Genomic DNA, 14,506 nt, shown 5'->3' on the forward strand with positions numbered 1-14,506 from the left:
TGGGCAAAAGGTTGTGGATAGCATCAAAACCCAGGCTGGCACCACTGTGAACACCCACCGTGCCTCTTGCTGGCACAGGCAAAGCTGCATGGTCTGAGCTGGTGTGTCAGGGGATGGAAGGGGTCATGGACTGTGACAAACAACATACTGGACAGGGACATCAGTACATCAAAACAGGCAAAAGTAAAAACTGCCCTGTTCCTGGTCTTAAACACATGAGCTCTGGAGCAGTCATGGCACCCCTGGGAGTACCCTCTTAAGAGAAAACAAAACAAAACCCAAACCAAACAAACCCCACAGCTTCTTGTCTTACATCCCACTGAGTTCCTGCAAAGGTAGCACAGGCCAATCTGTGGCTCCAGAGAGCTCAGGCTCGATCCCAGAAACTCCAAGTTTGGCTGCAAGCCCTGTTCTCAGCATCCCCAGCTGCCCCTCACTCCTGGTCCTGCAGGGCAGCTGCAGATTCTTCACAGGGTGCAGAGGCTGTAGCAGGCAGGGCAGCACAAAGCTTGGGAAAGGAGAGCACCTGTCTCTGGGGATTCTGCTCCCCTCTAGTCCAGCTCTCCAAGAACTTGCTGGCACTTTTCACAAACCCACTGCCAGCACGATCAGTTAAGACTCTGCTCTTTAATGTACTATTTCCTCCAGCATTGCACTCCCCAACGCTGAATGCGATACAGCGCTGCTTTAAAAAGATATTTACACACATCCCAGCATCACCCCCTTGTCAGCCCGAGGAGTGAGGCCTCAGCCCACGCCAAGACCCAACCGGGGGAAGTCTCTTGCGGCCTTTCTGTCGGAATGGCAGCAGTGACAAAGGGCAACAGAGCTACTGCGGTGGTTCTGGATTGGCTTTGGTCGCATCCCTGATGAAATAACAGCATGGAGATGGGAGAGGGCGTTGATCTGTGCCCAGGCAGGGCTAGAAGCGCTTCATCTGCCGGCGCTCCTGCCGCCGCTGCTTCTTCTCGTTGGGCTCCTGAGCCGCGGGCGCCGCCTCGGCGGTGAACCAGGGCCCCAGGATGTTCACCCACAGGAGGTACAGAGCGCGCCCCGGAGCCTGCAAAACACGCGGCACAAACTCAGGCACAAAGTCCTGTCCCTCCTCGGGGACAGGCAGGCTGCTCCTTCTGAGGGACACAAAGCAGCTGGATCAGAGCATCTCAGGGTGCACGGAAATCAAAGGCAGTGGCAGGTACCCAAAATAAACGGCCTGGTTTCATTCCATGGTTGAGGAATGTATACAGAGCTCAGGCTTCATGCACGGAAATCCCAGCATCAGGTCTGAATTACCCAGAGGGATCCAGCTGTCCAGACATTCCGCCTCTCCTTCCTTCGGAAAACACACCCACATTTCTTTGAATTTATGAAAAAAGCGACCCAGATGGTCTCCAGGGGACAGCCGAGTCGAGGCTGCCCTCTGCCAGGCCAGCTAGGGAGGAACTTGTGGGTGAGGACTGAAATGAGATCAAGGACTGAACTGGGATAACTTTCCATGCTCCCACAATTGCCTTCTGTACTTCTGTGGGATATCCTCAAAGCAAATGTGGAATTTTTAAACTAAATGGAGATTTTTTTTTCTCCTTCTACACACAGTTTTAGCTGGAGACACATGACAAACGTTTCAGAAGCAGAAAAGGTTTGGTGTGTTCAGGGGAATGAAAGCCTGTAGCATTTTATCTACCCAAAGGCACAGTGTGCAGCAGATCCCAGCCTTGGTGCACGCTGAATGGCTCAAAGAGCCAAACATGATGAAACACTGTTTGTTACAGACACAGAAAGACTCTGTGCACCAAGACAGCTTTGATCTGCCTCATGTTGCTTGTTGCCCATTTATGGGACCAGAGGGAAAGACAAAGGCCAGCCTAGTTTTTGCGTGGTTGACCTAGAGGGATCAGGACTTCTTTGCCTTGTTCAGCCGAAATTTTAAACAAGATGTGACAAGGAGATTAAAAAACATATCAGGAAATAGTTCAGGCCTGAAACATGACACTGAAATGAAATGGATAAATAATGTCCTCCATCCTGAAGACAGGGAAAGAAAGCAACACTGCAGAGCAAGATGGAAAACAGCAGGGCTGGGGCTTACCAAGAGCCAGAAGTACCAGACGTAGAGCGAGAAGCAGCTCAGCACTTGGACTATAGCTGTCAGCAGGATCACATCCTTGAGGTGCCTGAGGGAACAAAAGCAAAGCATTAATCTTTCATTCCAAGCCCTGGCAAACACAGCAGCTCTGCCAGCACAGTCTGCTCTGCCCCAGGGGAGTGACCCTGCCCAAGCCAGGCTGGCCCTGCTTTGCCACACACGGTTATCTAGAAGAATCAAAGCAGCAAACAAACAACAACAGCAAAATAGTCTGATGAATTAAAGAGATCATCTCCCTCTGAAAAAAAACAACATTGAGAAAGCTGAGGAATTGCTGGGGGTTGGAAATCAGCAACAAAACCACCCCCCACAGCTGCAGCCAGCACTGCTGATTTGACACCTATAATGACATAAAGTGTAACTCCTCAGGACTGGCTGTGCCGAAGGGAGCCATGAATCTTCCCCTTGCCATTTCACAGGCTGACAGACACTTGGGGTCACTAAAGGACAAGCACACCACAAGCTGAGCTACAGCAACAGACGGCTCCTCCTCCCGTCCTGCTTATCTGACTCCAGCCCTTCCATACCAGCCTGAGGCAGAGCTGAGAGCAGCCAAGGAGAGGAATCAGCTGCCCACACTTCAACCACCACCCTCGGGGCATCTGACACCCAGGAGGAGAGGTAAACAGGTATTAGTTTTTCAACACAAGCCTCAGGGAGTGCCATGAAGGTTTAGAAAACAGGCCAACTCTCACTCTGGTTAAATCATCATCTGCTGGAGTAAAAAACCCTTCAGTCACATTCAAGAATGGAGACAAGAAAACAAAGGCTATGGCATAAACAACATCGACTCAAGACACTGCAGAAACCACCACCAACAGCTCTAGCACGAGACACTGAGGGTTCAGTGACATCTGGCATTACCAGAGGCCACAGAAGGGTGAAGGCAGAGCTCCCACCAAGGCAAACTCTCCCAGAGATCATGAATATTGGCTTTTCCCAACCCCAGAGCAACACAAAGCATCCATTTCAGCAATAGACAACACGAGAGAAATGCCATGAAATGCACAGTGTTCCAGAAGCAGCTCCAAAGGAGCAGCATTAATCAGCTGCAGCAGGCTTAGCTAAGAGGCTGGAAATACCCACTGCTTTGTGAAATACCTGCTAGCCTAGGGTGGTTCCCTGACCCCCAGAGAGGTAATTTAGAGGTACAGGGTAAGGACTGGAACTTCAGCTCTGAAGATTTTGTTTTTAGAGCTCTGCCTCCCCTGTGTTTTGCATAGCCCATGACTCAGATAAGCATTAATTCATTTTAATGTGTGATAAACCCCACCCCAAATGCTCAGGCAGAAAAACCTCTGTGTCTCAGCAGCAAGGGAAGTACATCTGCACTCAGGACTGCAGCAGGGCTGTGCCTGTCACCTTTTCACAGCAGGTGCTGTGATCCCTGTGCTGCCTCCTGTCAGCACCATCACACACACAGGGCAGTTCTCAGGCACTCTGCCTCAGTGCCCCAGTGCACAACTCCAAGAGGCACCTTCCACAATCAGGAGCACACCCCAAACATCAAAATTCTGTATTTTCGTTCTTTAACTGTCACACATTGTTTCACTAAAAAGGTATTCGAAATATTTTGCAATTCCACTCTAGAGAGCCAAACCAGTGTAAAATGGGAACAAAACACTTGGCTGAGCAGCAAGTGACCAGCTCATAGGTCACACTCCCTCTCCTCCTGGTCTTGTCCCCCCCTGAGTCTCTTACACTAGACATCTGAGTCACCCCTGCTGCAGGCACTAAAGGCACCATTCCACTAACCCAGACACAAGGTGAGAGCTCATCCTGTGCAGAGACAGCAGGTTCTGCACCCCAGTGCCTGCTGCTGATAACATCCCCAGGCAAAAATCAAAACTTACTTTAATGAAACTGTATACATCAATATATGACCCTGGCAGCCTGAGAACACCTGATGCAACACAGAGGGCTCAGCTGCAAACAAGGCCCCACTGTGCTTCTTCAAAAGCCTGGCAGCAAGGGAAGGACAGAGGTAAACCTGGAGCTGTAGCCCAAAGACATGTGAGGAAGGAGCCAGGACCTCAGCACCTCGCTGAGCACATGCTGAAGATCCCCAGCAGAGCTGGACCTGGGCAGAGGCTGAGGGCAGGGAAGACAAAGAGCAAAGCCCAATGTGTCCACAACCACCTGGCAGTTTTCTGTAACTAGTTTGAGGCTCACTGTTGGAAAATATGTAAATCTAGAAGGTATTTCTGCTGTACTAGCAATGTCTCTTTATTTTATTTAGCAGCTTTGCAGGAATTACTGCTGTGTTTCCTGTAATACTGTGGCATTCCTTCACCAAGGAAAAGAGGAAAAGACAGTTACAGTGGCACCAAGGAGACTGGACAGGCAGAGACTCAGTGCTGTCTGCAGAGGGACATGAAGAATGCACAAGCATGGGGGACAGAAATGGCTGAGGAGGTGACAGGAGCTGGCTGAGACAGAGACAGGGAGTTTTAGCATGCAGACCATTTCAAGACATGGCCAGTTTGCAGCCAGGATGGCGTAACTGGCAGCAAAACCCTTCTGCTCTGTCAAGCATTACCTGCTGTGCTGGTTTAAAAAGAAAACACCTATCACTGTGTGCTGCAGCACTGTTTGTTAACTGAAAGATGATTGTAAACTACTCCTGCTGAACTTTTTGTGATCTCTTACCTCTACAGCTCAGCCCTGTGGACAGTGACCGTGCCAGGCTGACACACCCACGTCGTGGCTCCTGACTGGAGCACACCAAGCCAAGTGTTCAGGTAATAAGGACAGTTAAGGTACACTCTGAGAAAAAAAGGCTCCAAACTTCCAGCTCCCCTCATGCCCATGCCAGAGGGCAAGCTGAGGAGGGAGCTGAGGCCCAGCCTTGTCCTCGGGAGCCTCTCCTGGCTCTGTGTGCACGCTCAGGCAGCAGGTCCTGCTCACCTGGACTCGTGCGAGTGTGGACACTCACTCTGCCATCCCCTGCTCCATATTCAGGTCAATTCCCCCGTCGGCAAGGCTGCCATCGTCTGTGAAAGACGGCTTTGCCATGGAGTTCATGGACCGGTAGCTGGTGCCGTAGACCACCAAGCTGAAGACGAACGCGACCTGCAACAGGGAAGCGCTGTCAGCTGCGACCCCGGGGCCGGGGCCACGAACGAGCCCCGGCCCGGGTGCCCCCGCCGGGGCAGAACACGGTGCCCACGGTGCCCGGCGCTCACCCACGTCCACGCGGAGGCGGCCGAGTAGAAGATGACCAGGTTCACTAGGGCGTACACGGCCTGCGGAGAGAGCACGGCACAGCTTTCCTCGTCTGCCCGCTCCCAACCCGGCCCCGGCCCCGCCGGCCCGCCCGGCCGCACTCACGGAGGCTCCCAGGATGATGCGGAGGTAGAAGCGCAGCGTCTCCCGGTTCTCCTCGAAGATCTGCTTCTTGCCCTTGGTGCCCGCCTTCCCCTTGGGCTGCGGAGCCAAGAGAGGCGGTCAGCGTCTCCCGGGAGCCCCGGGCCCCGCAACCCCGGCCCCGCACTCACCGCCATGGCCGCGCCGGCTCCGCGCTCCGCTTCCCGCGGACGTGACGCGGCGGAAGCGGCGGGACAGAGCCCCGGGCGGGCGGGACAGAGCCGGGACGGGACAGAGCCCCGGGCGGGCGGGACAGAGCTCCGGGGCGGGACAGAGCCCCGGGCAGGCGGGACAGAGCTCCGGGACGGGACAGAGCCCCGGGGCCGGGCGGGACAGAGCCCCGGGCAGGCGGGACAGAGCTCCGGGACGGGACAGAGCCCCGGGGCCGGGCGGGACAGAGCCCCGGGCCGGGCGGGACAGAGCTCCGGGCAGGCGGGACAGAGCCCCGGGCAGGCGGGACAGTACCGGGGACGGGCGGGACAGAACCGGGGACGGGCGGGACAGAGCCCCGGGGCCGGGCGGGCTGGGCGTGCCTCGGGCCGGGAGGGGATGGCCCTGCCCCGCGGTCCTCCCACGGAATCACAGAATAGCGAGGCTGGAAAGGATCAGTTGGTCCAACCTCCCTGCTCAAGTAGGGTCTTCCCAGAAGTGGTTTTTTAATGTCTCCAGTGAGGGAGACTCCGCACCCTTTCTGGACAAGCGAACTGGGAAGAACTTCACTGTGCGAGTAACAACGCAAAGGAACAGAAAGATTGCCCAGCATGGCACTGGGACCATCCACAGTGCTCCCAGCCATCCTGGGCTGGAAATAGCCTTAGCTGTAGGGAGCTTGACTCAGCCTGCACCTCAACACCAGGAACAAGATCTTGCCAGCCATCCTCCCAGCTCCTTCACGCACAGCTCCCACGGTGCTGCCATCCCAGCCTTACCCACTCTGGCCCCTTTTGACCCTCAGTCAGTCTGAGCCCTTCCCCAAACCATTGGAAAGGACACGGTTCCGAGTTCTCCACAAGTGTTTATTGTCCCAATACACAGGAGACAGAGGCATGGCTGGATCCCCACGGACCTGTGGCTGTGTTAGCACAACACCCTTGGGAGGAGATGCAGGCACAAGGAGGTGCAGGGCACTGGGGCTGTGGGGCCGGGGAGGAGGTAGCTTGAGGTGCAGTAGTGCAGCAGCATGGCTGAAGTGTGCAAGTATCTGCCCCAGGTGGGGAAGGCACTGGAATTGGCACGATGGGCACACCAGGGGCTGCTCGTCACACCAGGCCCAGCTGAATGGTGCTGGGAAAAACGGGCTTGTACCCTAATCACCCCCATTCCAGGAAAGTGCAGAGGCATCAGCAAATACACTTTTCAGTGCAGGAGGGACATGGAGATGCCATCTGCTTGACAAACTTAATGGAAAGGTGTATTCTATCCTTTTTCTGACACTTTGTCATCCAGAAAGGATCCCCTACACTGATGGCGAAAGTGAGGCAGTGCAGATTGGTACCTTTGTAGTGTTGCTCCCCCTCCAGCTATCCCAGGGCTGCCTGTACCTTTATTCCAGTCCATATCCTTGCCCTCTCTGCCCAAAGCCTGGCTGCAGTGTGGGGGAATCAGTGCCACCACAGAGGGGTTTGACTGTCTGTATTTCATCTCACCTCCCCATGGCAGGGGGGCAGAGCAGCCAGGTCACCCCCCTGGAACAGGAGGATAATGCTTGGTGGCTCATTCCCAGGTTCTTGCAGGAGACAGGACACAGGCAGAGAAGGGTGGGACACCCAAACCCCCAGCAGCACCTGGCCTGTCCCTTTGGGCCAGAGATGAGGGACAGAGCCTGGAGGGAGGGACTTGATTTTGAGGGGCATAGAGGGTAGGGACAGGGCACAGGGAGGAACTCACTGCTCTGCATGGCTAAAGTCATAGCAGAAATTTAAGTTGCTGGGAGGCTTTGGGATGGGAGGAGGGTTGTCAGGAATGCTGATGTTCTCCAGGTCCAGGAGCCGCAGCTTGAGCTCCATGGACAGCAGGACATCAAGGTCTGTCTGTGTTCTCTCACTTGTCATCTCCTTGCCCAGAAGCACATTCAGCCCATCTGTCCAGAGGCAGAACTGGGGAAGCAGAGCATGGGCATCTCTGGCACCAGCCCTGGGCAGCCAGAGAGCCCATCTCTCCCCTGCTGTGGCTTCCACCCCCCAGGGACACACAGAGCTCGCTCCCTGACTGCTGTGCCCTGGCACCACATCTTGGGCACAGTGTGCCACCTCAGCGGGCCCCTGGAGCTCACCTCGTACCGGGTGGGGGCAATGAAGTTGAGGCAGTATTCCTCCACATCGTGCACAATAGAGAAGGCCAGCTCCAGGACATCCTGCAGGGACAGCACAGGGGCTAGCTGGCTTCTCAGCTGGACTCCACCCAGTTCAGAGCAGGAGCTGCACCCAGCTTCTTCCTCTGCACTCCAGGAGACCCAAGAGGTCTCTGTCCATGAAACCACACAACCTGCCAGCATCTACCCACTCCCAAAACCCATTCCCAGCTGGACAGGATAGGGTGTGAGGTGCTGACCTTGTTCTGCTTCCCAGAGCTCTTCTCCTTTGTGTGTGGACACTCCTTCCCCACCAGCAGCATCTTCATGTCTGCCACAGGAACTGCAGCAAGTGGAAGAGCTATGCATTAATTCTCCCTCTTCCCATCCCTCTCCCCCTCCTTCAGGTGCCCCATGTGCAGAGCCCAGTACAACCCAAATGTGGGGACTCACAGCCATCCACAGCTTGGGGTGGGGGGCTCAAACCCTCTGCAGCACCCTTTGGGAAGCCAGTCTGCCCCAGCCTGAACTCCCACAGCTCCCAGTCCCACAATACCAGCAGACACTGGGACAGCCATGCAGCAGCTAAGCAGAGGGGCAATTCCCACCTTAAGGCAGTCTAAACCTGGAGGTTATCAGAGGGCTCCCCTCCCTCCTTCCCACCCTCTCTTTCTCTCCATCACCTACTTTTCTCTGTCAGGCTCTCGATGGGAGGAGACTGCACCCCCTCCTCCACGTCCCCATAGTGCAGCACCTTGTGGTTGGGGGACAGGCGGCAGTACCACAGCTTGTCTGCAGCAGAAGAGCCATGAGAAATTCTCAGCCTCCCCTTGCAGAGATGCCCTTCCCAAGGGGCATGGAGCTGCCCCCTTATCAGCACTCCCCACTTCTCCCAGCCCATGGGTTTAGCCCATACCAGCTGTCCAGGAAGTTGGGCATTCTACTCCCAGAGATTAACTGGGACTTCCCCAGTGGCAGGGGACATGGGAATAAGCCTCTGTCCCCCTGCCAGGCCCCCACTCTGGAGCAGGGTTGTGCACCCACCCTGCCTGCGGCGGCTGCTGATCTTGCGGAAGAGCGTTCCCTCGCAGAGGTGCAGCAGGCGCTGCTGTCGGATCAGCTCCAGCAGCTCCGGCTTCAGCTTCTCCCGCAGCTCCCTGGGGTGACAGCCAGCACAAGAGGAGCACAGCCATTTCAACAGGCACTCACTGACCTCCCAGCCTGACTGTCCCTGCCCCAGGCCCCCATCACAGCTCCCCTTCCTGCCCACAGCCCACTCACAGCACAGGCACAGCCAGCGTCTCCTCCTGGTGCAGCCGCTCCGTCTGCCGCAGCTTCAAGATCTCGCTGTAGTTCAGTGCGTTCACTCTGGTCTTGAACAGCTCCAGGGACGTGGGCTTGAGGGACAGGGTCCTGGTGATCTGCTCCCGCACCACCTGCATCACCTGCCAGGCACAGGACGTCAACTCCAGTTTGCCAACACTCCCCAAATCCCTGAATTTGTACTCCCATCCAGGGAAGAAGCATCCCCCCTCACCTTGTCAAAGTCTTCCTGGGTTGCTCTCATCTCCTTCCAGGTCTTGTTCACCAGCTGGATGCAGATGCAGAACAGCTCTTGAAAGAAATGATCCTGCCCGAAGAACATAGGGTAAAAGGCCTGAGCCGTCTCCGAGCCTGTGGTGAGAAGGACAGATGATGCCAGACTCCCCAGTTTTTCCAGGGAATTTCAGTGTCCAGGGAAACCTGGGTAATTCCCAGCCCTACATCCCCCTCCCAAGCTGTCAGCCATGCCAGAGCCTGGTGGCCACATGGATGCAGTGCCCTGCCCTGGCAGCTTGTTCCCCAAGCAGCAGGGCAGGGAGAAGGACAAGCTTGGGCACACGTACATGGCTCTCCAATGTGCAGGATCTCACAGAGGATCAGGGTGAGCTGGATGCTGCTCCGAGCAAAGGGACACTCATGTTTGTCTTCCCGGCTGCTGTTCTCGAGGATAAACTGGAGAAGAGGGACATAACCTCATGTTTCATGGATTTGGAGGGCTGCCCCAACAGTGAGTATCAGACTTGCCACACTCCTCCTGCATTCCTAGTCAAGCTGTCCCCCCAATAGATGAAGCCATCTCTAACACAAGTGACCCACTCTTCCCAAAATCCAGCCCCAGCCTCCTCCTTCCCCTGTGGCAGTGTGGGAGCTGGTCACTGGCACTGCAGGTTGGAGCATGGCTCATGCCCTGCTGGTTTTGCCCAAACTGCCCCAGTTTGCTCAAGGCCTGGAAACAAAGCTGTGAGCAAACCCTTAAAAATTATGGGGACCCTTCAGAAGCACTGGCCTCAAATGGCTTCTCCCACCCACAGGAAGGACTCATCTCCATCTGAAACAGAGCAAGGACACTTGCCTGGGTGTGGCCAAGGACAGATAACAAGGAAGGAAAAGAAGCTGGAGATCCACCAGCATTTCTCCACCAGGGAGTTCCCTGGGCGAGCACAGCACCTACCCTGCTGTAGGCATTCGGGGTGTTCCTGGAGAAATACACCATGTTGTCCAGAGCAAGGAGTCCGGGTGGGGCACGGCGGAGATCCTCTGCTGGGTTGCTGTTGTTCTAGGAGGACACAAAGGATGCAATTTAGCAGCAGCTGCTTTGTTCTTCAAGCAGCAGTGGCTTCCCAACACAGCCATGGGGCTTGCCTTTGAGTCCCAGCACTCCACAGCACTTGCTGTTCAGGAGTGCTGAGGGAGCAGAAGGGAGGTACTGCAAGGTGGTCCCTCAGCACCAACAGGGACACCTGGCTTGAGGGAGCCATCAGAAGGTGCCACCAGGGCCATGTGGTGGGGTCAGCGTGTGGCTCAGGGGGATGCAGGGGGAACACACCAAGAAGCCCAGCTTGCGGAACTCCTTGGCACACAGGGATCGCCGGCGCTCGGTGCTGAAGGTGCCAGCAGCTGCCTCGCCCTCCGACTCAAAAGCAGCCTGGCGCAGGGACTGCAGGAGATCCCGCTGCTCCTGGAGGGACAGAGGAGAGGAGAGGAGAAGATGCCAGTGAGCCCCGCAGCACCAGGTTCTCCCAGGGCAAACCCAAATGGGTTGGGTTCACCCAAATGTGAGCTACTTCCACTGGTGGAAGGGACCAACTTGCAAGGGGAGTACTCCCAGACCTGTGAGTAGGGATCCATGGACATTTTCATGCGATGCTCACACAAGTTGAGGCTGACAGACTGCAGCACGTAAAGATAATGGGCCATCTCATCCCCCAGCGGCTCAGAGCTGTGGATAATGTTCTACAGGAGATCATGAGACAGAAGGTTCCCTCATGCTGCTGCTTCCAGTCCAAGCACAGAACCCAACAGCCAAATCCCAGCAGGTCCTGCTGCTCAAAGGGGTGTTGGGAAGTGGGAAACTCCCCTTTGGGTTGGGCAAGATCTGTGTGCACTGAACTGCAGGCAGATGGAGGTGCAACCCTGGGCACATGGGTGCCAGCAGAGCAGCACCCATAGGCATTCTCAAGGAAGGGGTATGGGGCACACAGGCAACCCAGCCAAGCATGGTCACCAAAGGTTGGGGCTCAGGGGACAGGGCCTGGGGAGAAAGGACAGAGAATGAAGCACAGAGCAGACCCTTGCACAATCCCAGCTCCTCACCTTGTGGATAAACTGCCTGATGTTCTTCTCCCTCAGGTATTCCATCATGTCCTAGGAAACAAAAAGGCTGTGAGACATTCCCCAGCTCAGCACACCATCATTTCCCCCACAAAAAGGAGGAGGCAGAGTGAGGACATAGACTTTAAACACCTCTGGGCACTTCTTGCGGCCCTGCCATCCCAAAGAACACAAACCCCACAGCAGAGGACCCAGCTGCCCAAGGTCCCATCACAGAAGGAGCCCACCCTGAGAGCTCAGATGTGCCAGGGGCTGGGTCATTACAATCACTGAGCTACCACCAACTGTGATACTTCTGCCATTTGAGACAAAAAGTCCTGACAGCTGAGGGCTCTCAGCAGAGCACCCCGCTGACAGGGGCACTGTGGTGCCTGACTCTGCACTGCCACCACCCTGCCATGGGGGCCCTCACCCGGCGCTCGGTGTCGGTGGCGCTCAGCAGCAGCGCAATGAGCAGAGCCATGGCCTTCAGCTGCAGCTGGGCATTTGTCCTGTGGGAGGAAGAGCAGGAGGATGTGAGAGCCACCAGCTCTGAGGAGGGGGATGAATGGTGCTCCAGCCTCTCCACTTACACCTGCAGGTGGGTGAGAAGGCGGTCCAGTGTCACTTCTTTTTTGACCACCTCAAAGAGGAGGCGACTGGTAGGCACCATATTCTCCAAGATGGACAAGGAGAGCTGCTGGATAGATGCATCCACTGCATTCATGTTGACATAACTCACTATCTAGGAGACACAAAACCATCTGTCAATGGCAGGCTGAGCCTGGAGCACAAGGATAACAAGGGATGCCACAGGCACAAACTCTGGACATTGTAGAAAACTCTTACCTTCTTGATGAAAACTGTACTAAGATTTTCCCAGGAAACAAAATCATGCTCCATCAGCTCTGTGAAGGCTTTGAGGGTATGAGCCAGCATCTCCCCTGTACTGGAGGAACAGATGAACAAATACAGTGAGGATGGCACCAGATACCCTGATCCATCCTATGGTGGTGTCTCTGCAGTTGAACATTGGTAGGCATGTTAGAAAGAGCTAGGGAAGAGAGCAGTGAGCAGAAGAAAGGAAAGAGACTGTTGGGTAAGAAAACAGACTTAGTCATCCCAGGAAGTTGACTTGGCCAGGAAGTCAAGACAGGGGAAGTTCAGTAGTTGGAAGCTGCATCCTCATGGTACAAAGATCACTGCAGACAAGCCCTCAGGAAAGCTGAACCACCCCATATCCCTCCCTCTACTTCCAAGAAACCTGCTGCATTGCCTGGTTCCACATTCTCTGTGTGACAGGAGCTCAGAGCAGCTGCACCACCACATCCTGGAAGAGTCACACAGGCAGTGGTATTTGGCAACCAGGGTTTTCTCAAGCTCCTTGCAGAACTCTTGAAGCTATAACCTCAGGGCAGAGGGATCATTCAGTGTGGCAGGAATGAGGAGCAGCACTGGAGGCTAAGATGATCACAGGAGTTTCCTGGTAGGAAACCCCATGAGGCTGCAGATAACCCAGCCAGGGAAGGGACAGAAGGTTCAAGTCTGGGCACATTCACAAGGAGTCAGGACTGCATATCTGTGGGGACCTTCCCCTGGCTGCCAGCATGCAGGGACACAGCCACAGAACAGGCATCAACAAGTCAGGAACACAGAGTCCACTCCAACATCCAGCTTGGAGCTCATGCAGCATTAGCAAGGGAGAAGAAAAGTCAAAGACTGCAAGTAAAGTCCTGTCCTGATACTAACTCGTTCCCTTCTTCTACAATAGAGTAGATTTGCTTCAAGCCATTCCTGCTGATGAACTCTTGAGCAAAGGTAACATCCTGGGAGAGGCTTGCAAGCTTCTTCAGTGAGTCAGTCTTCACATCCACATTCTTGCTCTGGATCCCGATATACAACTGCTCTGCTTCTTGGTCCTACCAGGAAGGAAAGAATCAACCCAAAGGGGCTCATAGAAAAACAGCGAGAAGCTTGAAGGTGGCTGTAAGAGCTGAAGTGCAAATTTTGGAAGGAGCCTTAGGCTGGAACAGCCCCAGTAAGGAACTGGACAGAGAAACAGAGCCACCAGAGAAGAGACCAGGTGGAGCTGAGGATGGAGGTCAAACTGGCATGACACCAAGAACACTTGATGAGTTGGCCCCCACGTCCAAAGCATTTCAAAATTATTTAATTTCTTTTCAAACTCCCCCAAGATCTGCCAAGGGAAAATGAAGGCTGAGACATGTCTCCTGCCTGTGTTATTTCTGCTGGGTCTGAGGCACAGAGAAGAGCCATCATGAGCTCAAGTCACAGAGGCAGTCAGAGGCAGAGGGCTCAGAGCACCCCACTGCAGGGGCACAGAGCACCAGAGCACACAGCAGAGACAGGGGGGCAGAGGGATGTACCGGGGAGGTGGTCAGCCGTAAAATGCTCCCGTTCTTAATGTCCCTGCGGTTCTGTAAGGAGAGAAGGAGCCGGTGAGCCGCTGGGCGCTGCGGCAGCGGGGCCGGGGGCCGGGGGGTGTCTCACCGACTCGGTGATGTAGGTCTGCCGCCCGTCCGCGTACTGCAGGGCATAGCGCTCGGCGTTGGGCAGGTTCCACCTGCGGCCAGGGGCGGCCGGTCACAGCCCCGCTCGGCTGGTGCCGGCAGCCAGCGGGTCACGGCAGCCCGGTCACGGGCAGCTGTCACCACTCGCGGGCAGCGAGTGCGGTACTCACGCATCACAGACGTCCTTGAGCACTGAGGCGAGCGGCTTGGTCTGCGAGAGGGAGGGAGGCCGGCCGTGAGGCGGGGCGGGGGGCGCGGGGAGGGGTGCGGGGTCACGGGCAGTACCTGCTGGAGCTCGATGAGTTGCGGGACGGCTCCCACCATCTGGATGGCGATCTTTACCACGTCCTTGGGCGGCGGCATGGCTCCCGCGGCGGCCCCGCACCGCCGGCAGTTCCGGGTTGTTGCCGCCGCCGCCGCCTCCCCTCACGAAGGGCCCGGCCGCCGCACCGAGGCCTTGCGCCGCCACCCCAGCCCCGGGCAGGCCCGGCCCCCTCACCTGAGCTGACGCGGGTGTGGCAGGACCCACCTCCGGCAGCA

General features: G+C 55.9%; 2 protein-coding genes across 3 annotated transcripts; both read right to left on the reverse strand.

The window, feature by feature from the left end:
- Window positions 1-624: 624 nt before the first annotated feature.
- On the reverse strand, window positions 625-5,665 carry TMEM208 (transmembrane protein 208). The gene is made up of 6 exons (XM_058813715.1): window positions 5,644-5,665; window positions 5,477-5,572; window positions 5,332-5,391; window positions 5,082-5,218; window positions 2,090-2,174; window positions 625-1,060 (listed from the first exon to the last, which is right to left on the reverse strand). Exons 1-6 carry the CDS (start codon window positions 5,647-5,649, stop codon window positions 923-925), a joined length of 522 nt encoding a protein of 173 aa, XP_058669698.1. The 5' UTR covers window positions 5,650-5,665; the 3' UTR covers window positions 625-922.
- Window positions 5,666-6,561: 896 nt separating this feature from the next.
- ELMO3 (engulfment and cell motility 3) lies at window positions 6,562-14,425 on the reverse strand. Of its 2 annotated transcripts, XM_058813493.1 has the most exons (20): window positions 14,252-14,425; window positions 14,137-14,177; window positions 13,947-14,019; window positions 13,823-13,873; window positions 13,185-13,354; window positions 12,285-12,384; window positions 12,029-12,180; window positions 11,869-11,947; window positions 11,439-11,489; window positions 10,956-11,078; window positions 10,672-10,803; window positions 10,297-10,401; window positions 9,689-9,797; window positions 9,340-9,476; window positions 9,084-9,247; window positions 8,847-8,959; window positions 8,490-8,594; window positions 8,063-8,145; window positions 7,785-7,865; window positions 6,562-7,608 (listed from the first exon to the last, which is right to left on the reverse strand). In XM_058813493.1, the coding sequence occupies exons 1-20, from the start codon at window positions 14,327-14,329 to the stop codon at window positions 7,396-7,398; spliced, it is 2,160 nt and encodes a 719-aa protein (XP_058669476.1). In that variant the 5' UTR covers window positions 14,330-14,425; the 3' UTR covers window positions 6,562-7,395. The 2 variants fall into 2 exon arrangements, with proteins under 2 accessions (XP_058669476.1, XP_058669477.1); XM_058813494.1 differs by lacking the exons at window positions 10,297-10,401; window positions 10,672-10,803; window positions 10,956-11,078; ... (7 more) ...; window positions 14,137-14,177; window positions 14,252-14,425 and having other exon boundaries at window positions 9,340-9,432; window positions 9,689-9,790.
- Window positions 14,426-14,506: the final 81 nt, after the last annotated feature.

This window comes from Ammospiza caudacuta, chromosome 13 (assembly GCF_027887145.1).
Source record: "Ammospiza caudacuta isolate bAmmCau1 chromosome 13, bAmmCau1.pri, whole genome shotgun sequence".
In the NCBI taxonomy this organism is placed as follows: domain Eukaryota; kingdom Metazoa; phylum Chordata; class Aves; order Passeriformes; family Passerellidae; genus Ammospiza; species Ammospiza caudacuta.

Excerpts from the sequence above, each read along its gene's own strand:
- TMEM208 (XM_058813715.1), bottom strand. Across the intron at positions 5,219-5,331 it reads CCGCCTCCGCGTGGACGTGG|GTCGCGTTCGTCTTCAGCTT; the intron begins GTGAGCGCCGGG and ends TCCCTGTTGCAG. Across the intron at positions 2,175-5,081 it reads ATGGAGCAGGGGATGGCAGA|GCACCTCAAGGATGTGATCC; the intron begins GTGAGTGTCCAC and ends TTGTTCCCTCAG.
- ELMO3 (XM_058813493.1), bottom strand. The coding sequence starts at position 14,329 with ATGCCGCCGCCCAAGGACGTGGTAAAGATCGCCATCCAGATGGTGGGA. Across the intron at positions 8,146-8,489 it reads CGAGAGCCTGACAGAGAAAA|TTCCTGTGGCAGACATGAAG; the intron begins GTAGGTGATGGA and ends CACTTGCTGCAG. Across the intron at positions 7,609-7,784 it reads TTGCCCCCACCCGGTACGAG|TTCTGCCTCTGGACAGATGG; the intron begins GTGAGCTCCAGG and ends CTGCTTCCCCAG.